Source organism: Mya arenaria, chromosome 10 (genome assembly GCF_026914265.1).
Source record: "Mya arenaria isolate MELC-2E11 chromosome 10, ASM2691426v1".
Taxonomy (NCBI): Eukaryota; Metazoa; Mollusca; class Bivalvia; order Myida; family Myidae; genus Mya; species Mya arenaria.
Genome location: NC_069131.1, coordinates 44,283,651 through 44,302,184, shown reverse-complemented (window position 1 = coordinate 44,302,184; position 18,534 = coordinate 44,283,651). Strand labels below are relative to the sequence as shown.

General features: G+C 35.4%; 1 protein-coding gene across 1 annotated transcript; it reads right to left on the bottom strand.

The window, feature by feature from the left end:
* Nucleotides 1-12,336: 12,336 nt before the first annotated feature.
* On the bottom strand, nt 12,337-14,777 carry LOC128206976 (uncharacterized). Its single transcript, XM_052909741.1, has 2 exons — nt 13,437-14,777; nt 12,337-12,987 (listed from the first exon to the last, which is right to left on the bottom strand). Exons 1-2 carry the CDS (start codon nt 13,833-13,835, stop codon nt 12,868-12,870), a joined length of 519 nt encoding a protein of 172 aa, XP_052765701.1. The 5' UTR covers nt 13,836-14,777; the 3' UTR covers nt 12,337-12,867.
* Between the last annotated feature and the right edge of the window lie 3,757 nt (nt 14,778-18,534).

The following is an 18,534-nucleotide window of genomic DNA, read 5'->3' as shown; positions in this document are numbered from 1 at the left end:
TATTAATTCAACAAAAACATCGAATATTCGAATACCTATTTTGACATTCGAATACCAAACGTTCGATCGAATATTCGAATATTCGAATATTCGTTTGCATCCCTAGTAAAAATGATATACACGAATTATTTCTTCCAAACAAATCCTAGTATTTCAAAATGAATACCTTTTCAAAGGAAATGATTCGTTCAGCACGCTTGAGTGCCTAGATGTGTCTTAAAATGTCCTCCGTAATTAATGGGGGCATATAGTCTTTTGAAGATTAGAAACCCGCTTTTTGCTTCGCTTCATGGTAAGTTAAATCATTTTTTTCTTGAGCCACCAATAAATTGTGCCAAATCCATTTTACTTTTTGTAAGACACTAACTTGTGTGTACGAGTTATGTCCTTATTTAGTCGGTTAATTTAGCACTACACAGCACAAATGTTTGAGGGCATGGAACTATACTTATTATTCAATTACACAAAGAGTAATGTTTCAAAAGTGAAATTTTATATAGCCAAACAACAACAACAACAGACAAGGCATCCACAATATTTGGAAGTCTTTTCGAAAAGGTACCTACAGATACCAAACTTTTCTGACAAGTGGCAGCCGAGATCAGCAGAGATTTGGCCCTAGACTTAGTAAATACTGCTAAGCCCGTGGCATACATTTCACCACATATTACTAACAGTTAAATACACTCAAAAATCAAAACACTGATAGTGCTGAATGGCTTGAGAGATGATTCCATATATGTGATATTAAAAAAAAAAGATCATATGAATGATAGCATAGTACTCGCTCACTTGCTCTCAAACACGCCCGTCTACTCATCCAACCTACCAAAACACCTGGCCGCCCACTCACTGACCCACTGACTCACTCACCACTCAAAGTCCACTCACAGAAATAACACACCCACCACATCGATTCGGTGTATCCCATGAGCAGCAGAATAAAACGTACATCATAGCAAGCAACTAGACTTGTATACTTGTGTGTTATTCTATTATGCCGATCAACAATTTTAAGAGAATGTGAGCACAATTGTAGTATACAAAATGCTCCTTCAATTCCAATCTTTGCTTAAACAAAGAGGGTATAACAAATTATTTTCTAATGTACATACTTAGACCAATTATCCGTAACAGTACTATATTGGAAATAAGAATCAATACATTGTTCATAAGCGTATGACTATGACTTGCATACGCAGGGGTGGATATTTTTTTTAACTTCAGCGCAAATACATAGCAATATGGAGGAAAATAACCCAGTTTCCCAAGAAGTTGGAGTATGAACGCCAATACGAGTTTGCAAAATTTGAGGTATATATTAATTGATAATGATTAGGCTCCACAGAGCGAGCCTTTTTTAGTGATTGGGTTATGAGATCGCACTGGAGACGGAAATGAATGATTTTAGCCTTTCGATTGTAAGTGTATGCACAGAAAAGTGTTGTTGAAAATTTAGAATTAGAGAATGATATTATTTTGACTACTGTTGGAGTGATTTCTATTTATCTTTTTTTTTCTTTTACCTAATTGGCAAGAAGTGTAACGAAATAATGTAATTTGTCTATTTCGAGGCGTATAAACAAGCGCATGTAATTCTACGCATGCGGTGCGGGGTGATACAGAAATCCAGTTAATAACTCATTTAATCTAATTAATAAATTATTGTTGTTGTATTTATTTTGGAAAGTGCCCCACGAAGGGTATATGTTTCAAATGTTATTGAAATCTGTCAAAATATGAAGAAGTTAGAGCAATTTTTCGTGTTTTTTTTTCGAAAATAGATAGGAAATCGAGGTGAAATCCAGATTTCGAGAAGTGAAATCCACTCATAATTCATTTATTTTAATTAATAATTTTACTTTTTGTAATTTTTTTGGAAAGTGCCTCATAAAGGGTTCATATTTCAAATTTTATTGAAATTGTTAAAAAAGTTGATGCAATTTTTCATAAATAGATCGGAAATAGAGGTGAAATCCAGATTTCGAGAAGTGAAATCCACTCATTAAAAAAATTAACTCATTTATTTTAATTAATATTTTTTTGGTATATATATTGGAAAGTGCCTCATAAAGGGTTTATATTTCAAATTTTATCGAAATTGGTCATAATCTGAAGAAGTCAGAGCAATTTTCACAGGTGCAAATCACTTCTTACGGCTATATATTGACATTGCAACTTTTGCAAACCTTAATATTTGAACTTTCGCTTTTTTATTTTAAATGCTTCCCACAGGTGCAAATCACTTCTTACGGCTATTGACATTGCAATTTTTGCAATCCGTAGTATTTGAACGTTCGTTTTTTGCTAAGAAATACTCTGCATTTTATAAGTGCAAATCCCTCATAATGGCCATTGACTCAACCACTTTTGCACAACTTTGTATTTGAAGTTTTGATTTTTGCTAACAAATACTTTGCACAGGAGCTAATCACTCTTTAAATAATGACTATTGACACACCAACTTTTGCTCATTTTAGTATTTTAACTTTCGAACATGTTGAACAAACTTTGAACAGGTGCATTTTAATCTACTTTATCAACCATTGACACAACAACTTTTGCACTCCTCATATTTAAACTTTCTGCATGTTGACACCAATATTAACACGATGTGCACATTAATACACAGATTGCTTTTAAATACATGTTATTTAATGGACATTATTTTAACTTTGTATGTGTGAATTTAAACACAATCGGTAAATATGTAGCTAACTATGTACAATTATGTTTCATTTCTTTTTGTAAAAAAGCAGTATCATTATAAAGATCATTTGAAATGTTAATTTGATATACATGCTATTGTTGCTGATTTCTTAATATTGATCACCAGTAAAATTTTGCCAAATTGTTGTCCAGTCTTGACAGTTAAAGGCAGTAGTTCAATTTACATGCTATTGTTAACTGATAATTTGGCCACACTTATACTTGTATAATGTCTGACGGTTGAATGTCGCAGTTTGATATACATGCTGTTGTTAACTACTTTTCAGTATTGATATTTTACAGTAATTTGGCCAAACTGTTGTATTATCACTGACGGTTGAAGGCCGCAGTTTGATTTACATGCTATTGTTAACTACTCTTCAGTATTGATCTCCCACAGTTATTTGGCCACACTGTTGTATAATGTCTGACGGTTGAAGGCCGCAGTTTGATTTACATGCTGTTGTTAACTACGTTTCAGTATTGGTTTCTTACAGTAATTTGGCCAAACTGTTGTATAATGTCTGACTCTTGAAGGCCACAGTTTAAATAACATGCTGTCGTTAACTACTCTTCAGTATTGATCTCTTACAGTAATTTGGCCAAACTGTTGTAAAATCACTGACGATTGAAGGTCGAAGTTTATTTACATGCTGTTGTTAACTACTTTTCAGTATTGATCTCTTACAGTTATTTGGCCAAACTGTTGTGTAATGTCTGACGGTCGAAGGCCGCAGTTTGATTTACATGCTGTTGTTTACTGATTTTCAGTATTGATCCATGCTATTGTTAATTTCTCTTCAGTATTGATCTCCCACAGTAATTTGGCCACAATTATACTTGTACAATGTCTGACGGTTGAAGGCCGCAGTTTGATTTACATGCTGTTGTTAACTACTTTTCAGTATTGATATTTTACAGTCATTTGGCCAAACTGTTGTATTATCACTGACGGTTGAAGGCCGCAGTTTGATTTACATGCTATTGTTAACTACTCTTCAATATTGATCTCCCACAGTTTTTTGGCCACACTGTTGTATAATGTCTAACGATTGAAGGCCGCAGTTTGATTTGCATGCTGTTGTTAACTACGTTTCAGTATTGATCTCTTACAGTAATTTGGCCAAACTGTTAAATAATGTCTGACCCTTGAAGGCCGCAGTTTAAATTACATGCTGTTGTTAACTACTCTTAGGTATTAATCTCTTACAGTAATTTGGCCAAACTGTTGTATAATCACTGACGATTGAAGGCCGAAGTTTATTTACATGCTGTTGTTAACTACTTTTCAGTATTGATCTCTTACAGTTATTTGGCCAAACTGTTGTGTAAAGTCTGGCGGTTGAAGGCCGCAGTTTGATTTACATGCTGTTGTTAACTGATTTTCAGTATTGATCCATGCTATTGTTAATAACTCTTCAGTATTGATCTCCCACAGTAATTTGGCCACACTTATACTTCTACAATGTCTGAGGTTGAAGGCCGCAGTTTGATTTACATGCTGTTGTTAACTTCTTTTCAGTATTGATATTTTACAGTCATTTGGCCAAACTGTTGTATTATCACTGACGGTTGAAGGCCGCAGTTTGATTTACATACTATTGTTAACTGCTCTTCAGTATTGATCTCCCACAGTTATTTGGCTACACTGTTGTATAATGTCTGACGGTTGAAGGCCGCAGTTTGATTTGCATGCTGTTGTTAACTACGTTTCAGTATTGATCTCTTACAGTAATTTGGCCAAACTGTTGAATAATGTCTGACCCTTGACGGCCGCAGTTTAAATTACATGCTGTTGTTAACTACTCTTAGGTATTGATCTCTTACAGTAATTTGACCAAACTGTTGTATAATCACTGACGATTGAAGGCCAAAGTTTATTTACATGCTGTTGTTAACTACTTTTCAGTATTGATCTCATACAGTTATTTGACCAAACTGTTGTATAATGTCTGACGGTTGAAGGCCGCAGTTTGATTTACATGCTGTTGTTAACTGCTTTTCAGTATTGATCTCCAACAGCACTTTGGCCAAACTGTTGTATAATCTCTGACGATTGAATGCCGCAGTTTGATTTACATGCTGTTGTTAACTACTTTTCAGTATTGATCTCTTACAGTTATTTGGCCAAACTGTTGTATAATGTCTGACGGTTGAAGGCCGCAGTTTGATTTACATGCTGTTGTTAACTTCTTTTCAGTATTGATCTCCAACAGCAATTTGGCCAAACTGTTGTATAATATCTGACGATTGAAGGCCGCAGTTTGATTTACATGCTATTAATTCCTGTTTCTTTATACTGCAGAAGCAATTTTACTTTTTTAAGGTCAAATAACCGAACAAACACACACATTCATGTACTATTATAATAATTCTTTTTCCACTGTGAGATATATGTTTTACTGTAATAGCTGTTGCATGTTTCTTCGTGTTCTTCGAATATGATCATTTCACACATTCATTTTCTTACATGTCCTTTTTAAACATTTTTTTAGTTTTCAATAACTATTTGCCAATGTATAAAACTGTGTATAAAGTTGCTTTTTTGTTCTCTTAATGAATGCTCACAATGTCACTCTATTGTATACCAACCTTTCCGTTGAACCTTTGTTACACAATGATAACATTCATTTGTGGAAACAACTAAATTTATTCCATTTATAAAACTTTTCAATAATCCTTTCCTATTGCTTTAAAAATTTTGACATGATCATTCCCATTCGTTATCATCGAACTGCTAGAATAAAATGTAAATACCTTGCACATTTGAAACAAATGTTCATTTCATTAAACTGTTTCAACAAATTGTTCTGCTTCTTTACCCTTTGAAAGCATTCATTTGTATGTTAATGTTATTCACATTAAAAAAAATACCAACATTTGCTTTGCATTTTTTTTTTAAATTTTGAAATCATCTATTTGTATGTTGTTGTTAAAATTCTTCATCTTAAAAACAAATGTACTTTAATCTTTATTTCTCAAAACCAATCCTGCCTTTTGTATTGGACTCTTCTAAAGACTGCTTTACTGTGTTGTGCTTTGTTGTACATGTATATAAGTATGTATATATGTTAACAACCATTTATCCCATTTCAAACTATTCATTTGAAGGCATTGTACACCAGATTGGCACCAGAAAAGGTGTTTTATTTTGTAACAAATCGCACGACAATTATTTAACAGAAAGTGTTACGCTTTGATATCATAATTATAAAAAAGGTACCAAAATGTAAAAAACAAAATTGTGTCGGAGACCGGGTTCGAACCCGCGTCGCCAAAATTGCAGTCAAGCGTCGTACCCACTGAGCTTCGTCCAAATAATTGTACGTTGACAGATTTTTTAAAAGATTTTTTATATGGCAAATCCTCCATGTACAATTTTTTTTGTACCAGAAGTGGGTAGATGTTCCGATCGGGATTCTGGGTTAAAGCATATTGCGTCCATAAAATATCATAGAACACGAAATATTACTAGGTAATGTTATTTTATATTAGTTCCATACACAAAAAATAAATATCCAACGAATAATTATGAGTTTGATGGGGTTTTCTTCATTTCATTCTGTCAAAACATAACGCAAGGGTGCAGTTCACAGTTTTACAACAATCGGAGCACTTCGGTCATGGCCGTTTCAATGTATATTACTCAAATCTGTCTTAAAGTAAAATAAAGCTTGAAAGATGTCCTGCATTATTTGAATACGATTTGTGAACTCATCCATGTTTGCATTGTATAAATGTTATAAAACGAACCTAGGCTGATTAAAATTTCCATGTGTCAGTACTGAAACCGCCCATTTCACAAAACACTATCTGTACATTGCTAGGGATCGTTTTAGAGCGAGCCCTTTTTGCTGTCTCCTACAGCAATTTTGTACTTGTAAAGGATAGATGTTTTCTCATACAACATGCAATGCTACTTGGTATATTTCGACCATTTAACTAAGTTCACTGCTAAAGCAGTGCAGGCATAAGGAAGAAAACCGCACTGAATCAATTATGTATTGTGTATCTGAATTCCCTCCCATGTAATATATTATTTATAGAACTGTTATGCCATATTGCTTCAATGAGGTCAAACCCAGAACTGCGAGGATTTTTCATGTTTATATGAGTTCTCCCTTTCATATCCGCGTTTTATACCTGTGTTTTACTGCTAATATACGCAAAATATTACATACTCTTACATGAAATTATTCTGTAAAACAAACATTATTTCAGGTATGTTTCACAGTCTGATTTTCATTAAAATTTGGAACTTTCGAGTATGATGATGAATATATAGGCTCAGTTGATTTTTGTGAACTATTACAAAATGTTCATCGACTGAAATCTGTACCGCATGGTAAAAAGTATCTTGCCCTCAGTCAGTTTTCAACGTTGAAAAATTACCTGACTACAGTCTACACTACAGTTGGTGTGATATTCAATATTGGTCTTAATTCGATTTTAGATGGATGTAGCCAATCGGATTGCGTTGTAATAAAATCAATGATGTTGACCATAGCATTGGATAAGTTTGATATTGAATACCAGCCATCGATCAATTTTCAACGAGGGTGATTTTTTCACGCAAAAGGGCCATTAATTAACGGTCGGAGATGTTAACGTTGTTAACTGCTCAACGTTAAAAATTGATACGTCGTCCGTTGAAAAGTATCCCCTAAGTTTAATATTAAACGCGGCCGAAATCTTATGTTAAACCGGCTGCAATGTTTATCAACTGTATCAGCTAGCACTTACACGTTGTGCACTGACGACATTGCAAAGTAAGTAAACCTCCGCTACAAAAATGGCACATTACTCCGTTGGTCATATATGATACGGAGGTATGGGGTATTGATCTCATTAAGATAATTTATCAACTGGCAAATTTGTTTTTAATTTGTATAAAGTTGTTATTTTAATAATTGTAACATGTATGGAGAACTTTATATTCAACCCATTTCATTGCAAATGAAGATAAGGCTTTTATGATTTGGAAATTAGATTGTTATTGCCAACAAAATAACATTTGTAAACTATTATATAAAAACACATTAATGTAACACAATAATGCGGTTTTTAATACGCGTTCAATGTACCACTTCTTCTACTAGTGAACTAACTCACTCAACGCAAATAAATGACGAATAAAAAAGTTAGTGGTCGATGACTGTTTGGTTCAAAGTGCCGAAAAGGATGATTTCATTTCCGCCTTTAGCGTACCAAAAGTAATATTTTACGAAGGCTTATATTTGTTTTTTTTTTTTTTTTTCATAAATGTCATATTAAAACTTTAAAAACTACTGACAATACTGCACGTGTGGATCCGCACTCGATACTAGCCTCTTGAAGTATTCTTCGACAAGCAACGACTGCCGGGAGTTGGACATATAAAATAGTTCATACTTATAACTACACATATAGCGACCACTAAAACGTCTCACCCACGTTAAAATATCGCCCATTCACCACACAAGCACACTGAATATTTATTAAAGCATATTATATTACATTGAAAGATTCTGTCATCTTGGCATCAGTTCGAAACAGACAACTCTCATGTTAGTATCTTCCACAGCCGAAAATCATACTTTTAAAACGTTTTTTTTTTGTTATTCATTATAATCATAATATATAATTACTTAAAATACTAAGTTCTAAAGAAAATTTAGTTTAAACATATTTATTTTACAACGATTGTTAAACAAGTTATAACAACATTTTCTTGCATACCGGATGTGACCGGTGCGGGAAAAACTCATCTTACACCCCCATGTAAGATGAGTCACGCGCAACAACGCGCCACTTCTTATTTTTTATTGCATGGTTAATGAAAATAATATTATGCTATTTCAATAAAGCGCAATCAAATGTATATCTATGCAAGACTTTTAATTAAAATTGAAAATAAATAATCGTAAAAAACACGATTTTTAGTTATTTAAAATTACTGCGCTTGATGACGTCAGTAAACAACGTAGCACGCGCTTTATGGTGAAATGTACAAAAAAACGTTTTCTACGTGATTTTTTCCACAAATTGATAATTTAAGATATGCAAGGAAAAATATCAATCATGTGGTTCCGGTTCGGATCGACAAATTCCAACCCTCGGGCACGCTGCGTTGCCGGTAACTCGGCAAGCCTCGTTACCGGCTTACGCGCGTGCACTCGGGTCGGATTTTTCTATCCGTACCGGAAACACATGATAGATACTTATAATATTAATCACTCTTGTTGGCACGATTTTACGCGAGAATGTGGTCTTTTGTTGTGGGGAAAACCGGAGATACCGGAGAAAACCCACTTGTCCGGCTTGGTGACCACTAACCAAACTCACATGCACAATCGCAATCGGAACTCCTCGGCTAGTATCAAGATATGGCCTCGGATATAATACGGGTCGTAAGAAAATAGTCCATCATGGCCGACCAAGAAGATGTTCAAACAACCAAGAGATATGCTAGTCCAAAGACAGAATGAGGAGCGAACTTTTACCACTTATTTGTGTGTAAGTGTTATTTTTATTCTTATTGTATTTTAATAAAATATAAAAATAGTTTTAAAAGAGCCCTAATGAGAAACTAATTGGAAATGTCATTAATTCAGTGGCAAAATTAAGAAAACAAATACTCTATTTGATTTTTTTTAATAACAAATAAGTCTGAATATGTCTTTACTTAGACCGATAATAGCTTAGACTTTCTTTCTCAGTGTATTTATCTCATACATTTCATATCATTAACTTTATTTTTTTATAACTAAAATTTACATTCTTTCAACCAAGGATGTATGGTTTATATGTCCGTGAGTGTTGGTATCGAACAACTTAATGTAATGGCACAATTGAATGCCTCGGCCCTGTTCACTAATATAGTTCTCTAAATAAATTAGATCTTCATTCTATTGGTTTAACAAAATGAATTTGAACGCATAAACCAGCACACATTTCTTTCAAGACTAAATTCTATGATATCCACCAGTGGTGGTGATGCAGAAACATTAAAAAATGCTGACATTTTTACTGTGCCAATGAAATGCAGACATTTAAATTTTAATCTTATTGTCATTTTCAGAGAAGAGTATAATGGTACCAGGGGTGCAGCTGACTCTGATTCCCGGCTTCTTCTAATGAATAAAGGCAGATGAGGTAATTGTTGTGCTATTTTCGAAATTCGGACAATAATTTAACAGTCAAGTATCCTATTGGTTTAAGCCCTAAAGTACCTGCATGTTTGTACAATTAATCAGTATTAAATTATCAACATTGTAGATGAATTTAAACATGATAACAATTTCATTTCATATTTTTTAATTTACCAGTAGTCCAGAGCTAAAAGCTGCTCTCTCACAGATTGACAGTTCTTCTTGGTCATTCTTCAAAAGCCCAAAGGAGTAATTAAATTAAATTTACACATATAATTAATTATACGGCTTAAAGCAATAGCAAACAAATATTTTCCAAACAATTGAAATCTGTTCTATTATGTGTGACCTTATATGACTATATAGAAGGAATTTTTACCAAATTTTCAAACTTGTATATGAAAGACTGTGATCTGATATTATGTCAGCAGTCTAATATCACTGGTTTCCATACACTTGCACAATAATTGCCAATTGGCTCGTTTAAAGACAAAAATAAAAAGGTGTCAGAACAGTAAAACTGTGAGGATGCAGCAGATGCTTTAAATTGGTGTTGCACTTAATGTTTTGTGAATACTTTTGTTGTACAGGTTTTTTAAATAATTGACCTGAAAATATAATTCCTATTATTGTTGTATTTTCTGTTTTCTATTTCAGGCACTGGAATCCCAATGCAATCAAAAATGCCATTGTACGAGGATTGACCTGCAATGCATGGAAATCATCTCACACAACTGCAACGCCTACCATGAAAAAATGAGTGGAAGATGGAAACAAAGCGTTCAGTGGAACATCTTGTCATCTCAAATATTTGATGACTTACATACTGATGTAAAGTTGAAGATAAAAGTCATCTGTTGGTCCGTGATTATTAAATAAAGCCGAACATATATTTTAAAAGGGTTATATGGTAAAGGATTTATCTATGCTTAAAGTGGTTTTCCTATATTATGGAGGGAAGATAACTACAAAAACAGAAACAGATGGCATCGGCAGACCAAATAAAGGAGAACTATTTTGTTCAGTTCAATTTTTAAAACTTCAGAAAATCCGTTAATAGGGCATATCCTTGCAAATGCCATATTGTAAACTGGGCTCTTTAAAATGTGAAAAGGTCAAAGTTGTCTAGAGGATAAGCCTCAAATTCAAGGTTGTGAGTTCAAGACCTCCAAGATACTTTCTCTTGACCTCAGGAAAAGGATGTCCATACTTGTTTCTACTTAGGCAACAGACTTAAGAGTGATTCTGTAAGCTTCCAGCTTGCATAGCAATCTGATAAGGCATAAAATAAGATACTAGCTGACTTGCAAACAGTTTTTCCATTTGTGTTAATTTATTTTTCAGTCTGTTGGAATGTTTATTAGAAGTGATGCGCATTGCTTACTGCAACAAATATTTATTTTCTTTATTGAGTTAAATATAACGAACACATAACATGACTTGTGATTTTACAGATGCATGTTTATTTCGTTGATTGTATGAGTTTATTTTCTCAAATGATGTAATAAAAGTTATTCTGTTTGAAGAAAATGTGTTGAGGTTTTGGCATAGCATAGTGTCATCATCATCATCATCATCATCATCATCATCATCATTGTTGTGTACAAATAAAACATTCAAAACAATGTATTAAAAACCAAACTGTCAAGCCAAGTACTCAAAGAGGCACAAGGATATTGCTAAAGAGACCGGTAATACATTTAGACAAATAAAATGCAAAGAAAGATCTATAATTCTGGCACATGGTAATGCTTTAGTCCTCTCATTGTGTATTTATGGTTAAAGTGGAGACATACAGTATTTTTTGTAGACTTAAATTTGTATGGCAACTTAAAGCCATATATGTGAATTAAACGCCAGAAATATTGTGTGAAGTCTCCCAAAAGACTTGATGCACTTAAAAGGGCTTGGCACAGAAATAAAAGTAAAAATGGGAGCAAAACCTAATTTATCATTAATTTTACATTGGATTGCATACAGATGGCTCTGTTATTACTTGACTAATATTAAAAATAAAATTAAGAGACATGTTGATCCAAACTGTGATTATTCTTGTTTGCATTTTATGGAGTTGGACATAAAAGAGTCATTTGGTGAAGAGTGATCTAAAGGCTAATTATTCAAAATAGATTAAGTATTATTGAAAAAAAGTCTGGTATACATTACTTAAAAGCTTAGTAGCCTGGCTAAATATTTGTTTAAGGCTTTTATTTACAAAAAAATAAATCAGTTGAGTATCTTATCAGTTACTCTTTTGGTTTTGTTGTTTTTAATAAAAAAATGACAATTTACTCAAAGATATTGAGACTAATAATTATAGATTAAGACAAATACAATGTGTAAGGAAACTTCTAATGAGTGGGTTTTCCACAGCCTAGGAGGTAAAGTGAAGCATGATCTGCCTTGAACAAATACTATTTGAAGACAAGTTGTGTCAACTTAGTGCACCAGTCAATTGTAACCCCCCCCCCCCCAACCCCAGGTCCGGGGGAATACTGGGGTTGTTAACCCAGGGAAATGGGCCGTGTTTTTACCTATCAGGTGGCCCTGCAGTGCTGGGTGAATGCGGTGGTTTTGTCTTCACTTAAAATATAGAGGGGAATGGGCCTTACCTAGAGCCCCTGGGGTGTGGGGGCATTTGGCAGGGATTTATCATGGCGACTTGAAGACGTACACTATCGCGCCGTCGGCCCGCGTCGTGATTGGTTCGACGACGTCAACGACGTCGCATATCCTGTAGGTGCTCGAGATACGTCTGGTGTGATCTCACTTCTTCTCAAAGTAGGCACCAGACCATTGTTAACAGCGTTCGTGTCTCTTTGGCCATTTGTTGAAGATGATATCCCGATATTACTCTGCCGGGTACTGGTGTTATCAATGCGTTTGCAGCCGTCTGTAGCTCCCGTAAACGTTCAAATCGGCGACCTTTGAGGTGGGACTTCAACTCCGGGAAAATAGCAAAGTCGAACGGGGCCAGGTCAGGTGATTACGGCGGATGTGGAAGAACCTCCAGTCCTAGGACGCTAATCTAAAGCTGAGTGGTCGCCGCAGTATGAGGTGGGGCATTATCCTGATGTAGGATGAAATGATCAACCGGGATGTTACCCCTCTTCTTTCTAAGCCCACGGATGAGATCACGGCCGAGTACCTGTTAACAATGTTAAAAACGTTTTATGAGTCATACTGTCACATTATAGTGAGAAGTGTGATAATTACTTTGCGTTTATATTCATGACAGGTGTTTGGCAACTACAAGATCAATATGATTATCTCTATTATGATTTAACTATTTGCGCAAAATGGATTTACCTCAATTGTTGATATATTGAATATGTTATACAATATGTAATATGCAAAGTAAAATTAATTGAACTTCATATGAATGTATATTATTGGTATTTACTTTAAATGAATATTACCGTTGAATAATACTTAATAAAAATAACTGTTTGCAGTTTCCTAACTTGGAACAATTTATAACATTTTAGTGTTCATCACAATAATTTGAATATTCCCCAATCGATCCAAAATCAAGGCATTATTATACTACTGTAAATTAAAAATCATTATACAAGAGAAGTTAATACTGCTTAATACCTTCCGCATGTTTAATTCGGTGGTCAGAATGATGTGTGCGGTTCCATAGCTGACATTGGCAGACTCTGACAGCTCCCGTACAGTCATTCTGCAGTCCGCTTTCAGTTTCTCTTCAATTGACGTCACAGCTTGTTGACGTCCGATTGTTGACTTCCGTCCACGACCTGCAGTGCGTTCAGTCAGCGTTTTGTTTTGTATCCCTGTTGCAACGCAGCGCATACACGTTAAGCGGGAAACCAAACAGCAAACGTTCGCCGCAAACATCTTTACTGAACGCGCTGCTGCAGTTCGTTCAGTCAGGCGAGCGTTTACAAAACGCTCGCAAACGTTTTGTTTTGTATCCCTGTTGCAACGCAGCGCATACACGCAGTGCATCATCTTCAAGGGACTGTCGGACATCAGAAAAGCGTCGATGCCACTCGAAAACCAGTGCACGGCCAACGCAGTTGTCTCCCCGTTGTTCTTGTGACGACATATTGATATTCACAGCATGCTTGACTGTCAGAGAGCAGACGTTGTTTATTTCAAAATGCAACGGCCGATTGACGTCATATTTTCAGATGACGTCGCACAAACGTCGTCAAACAGAATCGCGGATTTTTTAAGAATTTCTGCAACTGATATTCATTTTATTAAGTTTTTAATTCAGCATACGTACGACAAAACGTCACCTGGGCCGGTAGCGCGTTACTATGGTTGCATTATATCATGTTGTTTCGCACTATGCCAGGTCATGCTATTCTAATCAAGGCAGTAAATAGAAAAAGGTTTACTTTTTCAAATGGTACCAATTTTAATATGTTGCAAGTAGTATGAAAAAATATGGGACAAGTCTACGTAATTATTGATCATCCCTCGTATGTAGTTAATAACAGAGTTTATATCGTAAAGTTGCGTCATTCATATCATACTATCATAATGAAACTCGTTGTAATGGTCAGTGACGAAATATAGAACATTCTTGTTTTCTTCTTTGTTGTTTTGTTTCATTCGTCCTTCGTCGCATTTGGAAAGTTTTTGCACGAGGACACCGACGACGTCACCGAAGCCGTTGACGATGACAAGCTAAAATGTAAAATTTGCCAGGGTGCGTTCAAAAAATAAAAATATGATAACCTATCAAAGTTCTTTATAATAGTACGCCAATATAAACATACATAGAGAATACATCAAGCAGATACCAAGATAGAGGAGGTTTATTGGGCGGAAGCGTGACCTTGCGAGCTTCATGGAACAAAAGAACCGGATAGCAGAACTTCCCCCATCTCGGTACATGCCTTTTTCGGTTGATCCTGCTATTTTTAATATTTTTTATCTTTTTTTTTTTCGTTTAAAACTGATTAAGAAACAGAAGTCGTCGTGAAACGTCAGACGAATTATATTTTATCTAAGTGTAACATCAGTGTAACACAGTTTCGAAGTAAGCACCTAAATGTATGGTGGCATATAAAAAAATAAAAATTAAGTGGTTAACACGAAACAATTCGCGATCGTTAACAGGTTATCGTACGGCAGCTATATGCCACCATATAAATGAGATATCTATAAAAATTATAGCATTGTTTATCAATATATCTCAAGATTAAACCTTTCAATAAAAATGTGAAGAAAAGTGGTTTAATTAACGTTGGTAAGTGGTGGAATAGTGCCGGTTAGTGTTGGAATGATGCCGGTAAGTGGTGGAATAACGCCGGTTAGATGTAGAATAACGCCGGTTAGATTTGGAATAACGCCGGTTATCGGTGAAATAATGCCGGTTAGTGTTGGATTTAAAGCCAGTTGGTGGTTGAATAGTGCTGGTAAGTGGTGGATTAAAGCCAGTTAGTGGTTGAATAGTGCCGGTAGGTGGTGAATAACGCCGGTTAGTGGTGGAATAACGCCGGTTAGGTATTAGTGATGGAATAACGTCGGTAGGTTGTGGATTTAAGCCGGTAAGTGGTGGAATAACGCCGGTAAAGGATGGAATAGTGCCGGTTGGTGGTGGAACAATGCCGGTAAGTGGTGGATTAAAGCCAGTTAGTGATTGAATAGTGCCACCAACCGGTTAGCGGTTAGTGATGGAATAACGTCGGTAAGTTGTGGATTTAAGCCGGTAAGTGGTGGAATAACACCGGTTAGTGGTGGAATAATGCCGGTTAGTGGTGGAATAATATCGGTTATTGGTGGAATAACACTCTTTAGTGGCAAAATAATACCAGTTAGTGTTGGAATATTGCCGGTTAGTTGTGGAAAAACGCCGGTTACGGGCTAGTGGTGGAATAACAACGGTTACCAGTTTGTGATGGAAGTACGCCGGTAAGTTGTGGGATAAAGCCGGTTAGTGGTGGGATAACGCCGGTTAGTTGTGAAATATTGCCGGTTTCTGGTGTAAGCTACGTTTGCTGCTTGTAGAATATCCCCGGTTAGTGGTGGAATAACGCCGGCGAGTGGTGGAATAATACCGGTGAGGGGTGAAATAATGCCGGTTAGTGTTGGAATAATGCCGGTTAGTGATAGAAAAACGCCGGTTTGTAGTGTAAATAACGTTGTCGAGCAGTTGAATAACACCAGTTATAAGAGGAATAACGCCGGTTAGTGATGGAATAATGCTGGTTATTGGTGGAATAATGCCGGTGTGTGGTGCAAGTAACGTTGGCTAGTGGTGGAATAACGCCGATTATACAGGTAGACTAACGCTGGTTAGTAGTTTAATAACGGCGGTTAGTTGTTGGATAAAGAACACGCGATACTTAGAAATGTTTTTTCGCTCAAGGGTATGTGCAAGACGGCCACCTATCATTATTGATTCAATGCATGTTTTTTTCCTCTTCAATGTCGCCATTTCTCCAATGACGATATTGTATGTGGTACGAATGCTCCCAGACTAAAAACAAGTTTAAAAAGCAGCAAGGAACTTGCCGATAAAATGGTAGTACAGGTCGTATCCGTGGAGAGAATGAAATTCATGTTGATACTGTTTGCCTTATTTAACGTGTAAGATTGTATTTTTTTAAATATTTTTTTAGCAATTTTACAAAAATCGTTTCCTTTAACTTGCATGCTTGACCTTTCTTTGGCTACCAATATATGTATTGTAAATGGTCGTTTGCTCGATGCCCTCGGGAGTTTCACGTGCTTGACACATAGCGGACAGAGTTAGTGAATAATTAACTTACGTTATTAGATAATTTTGATTTTGAAGGTTTTCTCCAATCAACTGTGAATAAATATTTTAAAATCGATACAAAGATGAAAGAGTCCGAAAGAAGAGCCACTTGTTATAAATGGGAACCTATTTTCCAGGCTAATTTTGTTGAATACTTGTCAACGAATTCAATGAAATCGACGATGCATGCACCGGTACGTTAACCTCCAATATCTACAAACTATCCTTGCAATAAAGGTAACAAGATTAATTTTGATGCAAAGCATCAAAGACGCCACGAATCTGTTTGAAAGATGACTAAGAGGAAGCAGATGCAGTTCACCAGCATACCAAGTTTGAGGTACCTAGATATAAAGATACAAGCATTCTTCAGTTATTGAACGAATTCGGACTTTCAGCTCAAGGTCACCACGACCTTGACTCTTGACCAACTGACGTCAAAATAGTTATGGTGCTGGTCATGTTTAAGGGACGTCTACCGAGGTCTCTAGGTCTGAGCGTTTTTAATTATTGATAGGATACTGCGTATTGTCAGCTAACGGTCACACCGACCTTGACCTTCGACACACTGAACTCTTAAGCAATATGGTTCATCTGCGGGTTTTTTAACAACCTGTCTACGAAGTGTGGGGTCCTTGTGCCATAGTGTTCTTCATAAATCGACCGGAAACCGATTTTCAGCTGAAGGTAAACTTACGGTCACCACGACATTGACCTTTGACCAACTGGCCTACAAAGCTTAAAAACCCCGGGGCCTAAGCGTTCTTCAGATATTGATCGGAAACCGTGGGGACGAATGGATGGACGGACAGAAGATCAAATAACTTTTTGCCACTCTTTGTCATGTGACATTCATTCTGCCACTACGAATTTTGCATATCACGTGACTTTTTAATGCTAGAAATACTATATAGCTTTATATACTAATAATGTTCATATTTTAACTAAGAAGTAATTCGTTTAACTATTTTGTAAACAAAATAGTCACTTACACTGTTATTTTAATAAACTATTTCAACTGAAAGCTAAATTATATTAATTGAAGAAAGGGAGTTAATAATACAATGATTATTGCATAATTGGGTTACGTGCAGTTCCTACATTATATCAGCTATACCGTTATAATTAATGAATTGTCATTGAATTTAACCAAAGTTTACCCATTTATTAAAAAGCAGATTATTTTCAATATGCAAAAACATCCTCCGAAACCGTTTTTTCCCAGAGCTTTGATGAATCGGATGTAAAATCCGTAGCCTACAAGTTTGGGGACAAGTTATTAAATGCCCATTAATATATACAGTTAATCCAAAATAATAAGGACCCAAATATTTATATTGAAATAGCGATATTTCGGATTAACAATTGTCAGAGTTCGCGTTCGCGAATTATGGATGAAGGGAAATATTAAGTCGTTAAAATTGCAATGTCGGTTACACCTAACCAATACGATATGTTCGGTTTGAGTGATATCTCGTATACTTGTTTGTTGAATTAAACAAAGAAGGAATAAAATAGGGACCGAAATATAATTTCGAAATAGCGATACTTTCGGCTAAACGGTGTTCGGAATAGCGGTGTTCAACTGTATGTCCAAAGGTCTGTAATAACGGTATAAGACATGTATACGTTTTTTGTATCTTTTTTCTTTAATCAGTTTATACAATTGTGTGTTCATAAAGGTTGCTTCAATTGTGTGTTCATAAAGGTTGCTTTTATCAAAGTTTTTTTAAGTTTTATTTTACAATAACAATGTTGGTTGGTCCATTTTGATCACGTGATCCTCAAAGGTACAACTTTGAAATTATTCCAAATTAATGACCCGATTCCACGCGACGTCATTAATATTAATGATAACTGGTTAATCCAGTCAGATCAGCTTAGACATACAAAATAAGTAGATGGGCAACACAATAAGAAATAAAAGGTTAAGAGAAACAATGAACTTACTGG

Excerpts from the sequence above, each read along its gene's own strand:
- LOC128206976 (XM_052909741.1), bottom strand. The coding sequence starts at position 13,835 with ATGTCCGACAGTCCCTTGAAGATGATGCACTGCGTGTATGCGCTGCGT. Across the intron at positions 12,988-13,436 it reads CCGAATTAAACATGCGGAAG|GTACTCGGCCGTGATCTCAT; the intron begins GTATTAAGCAGT and ends CATTGTTAACAG.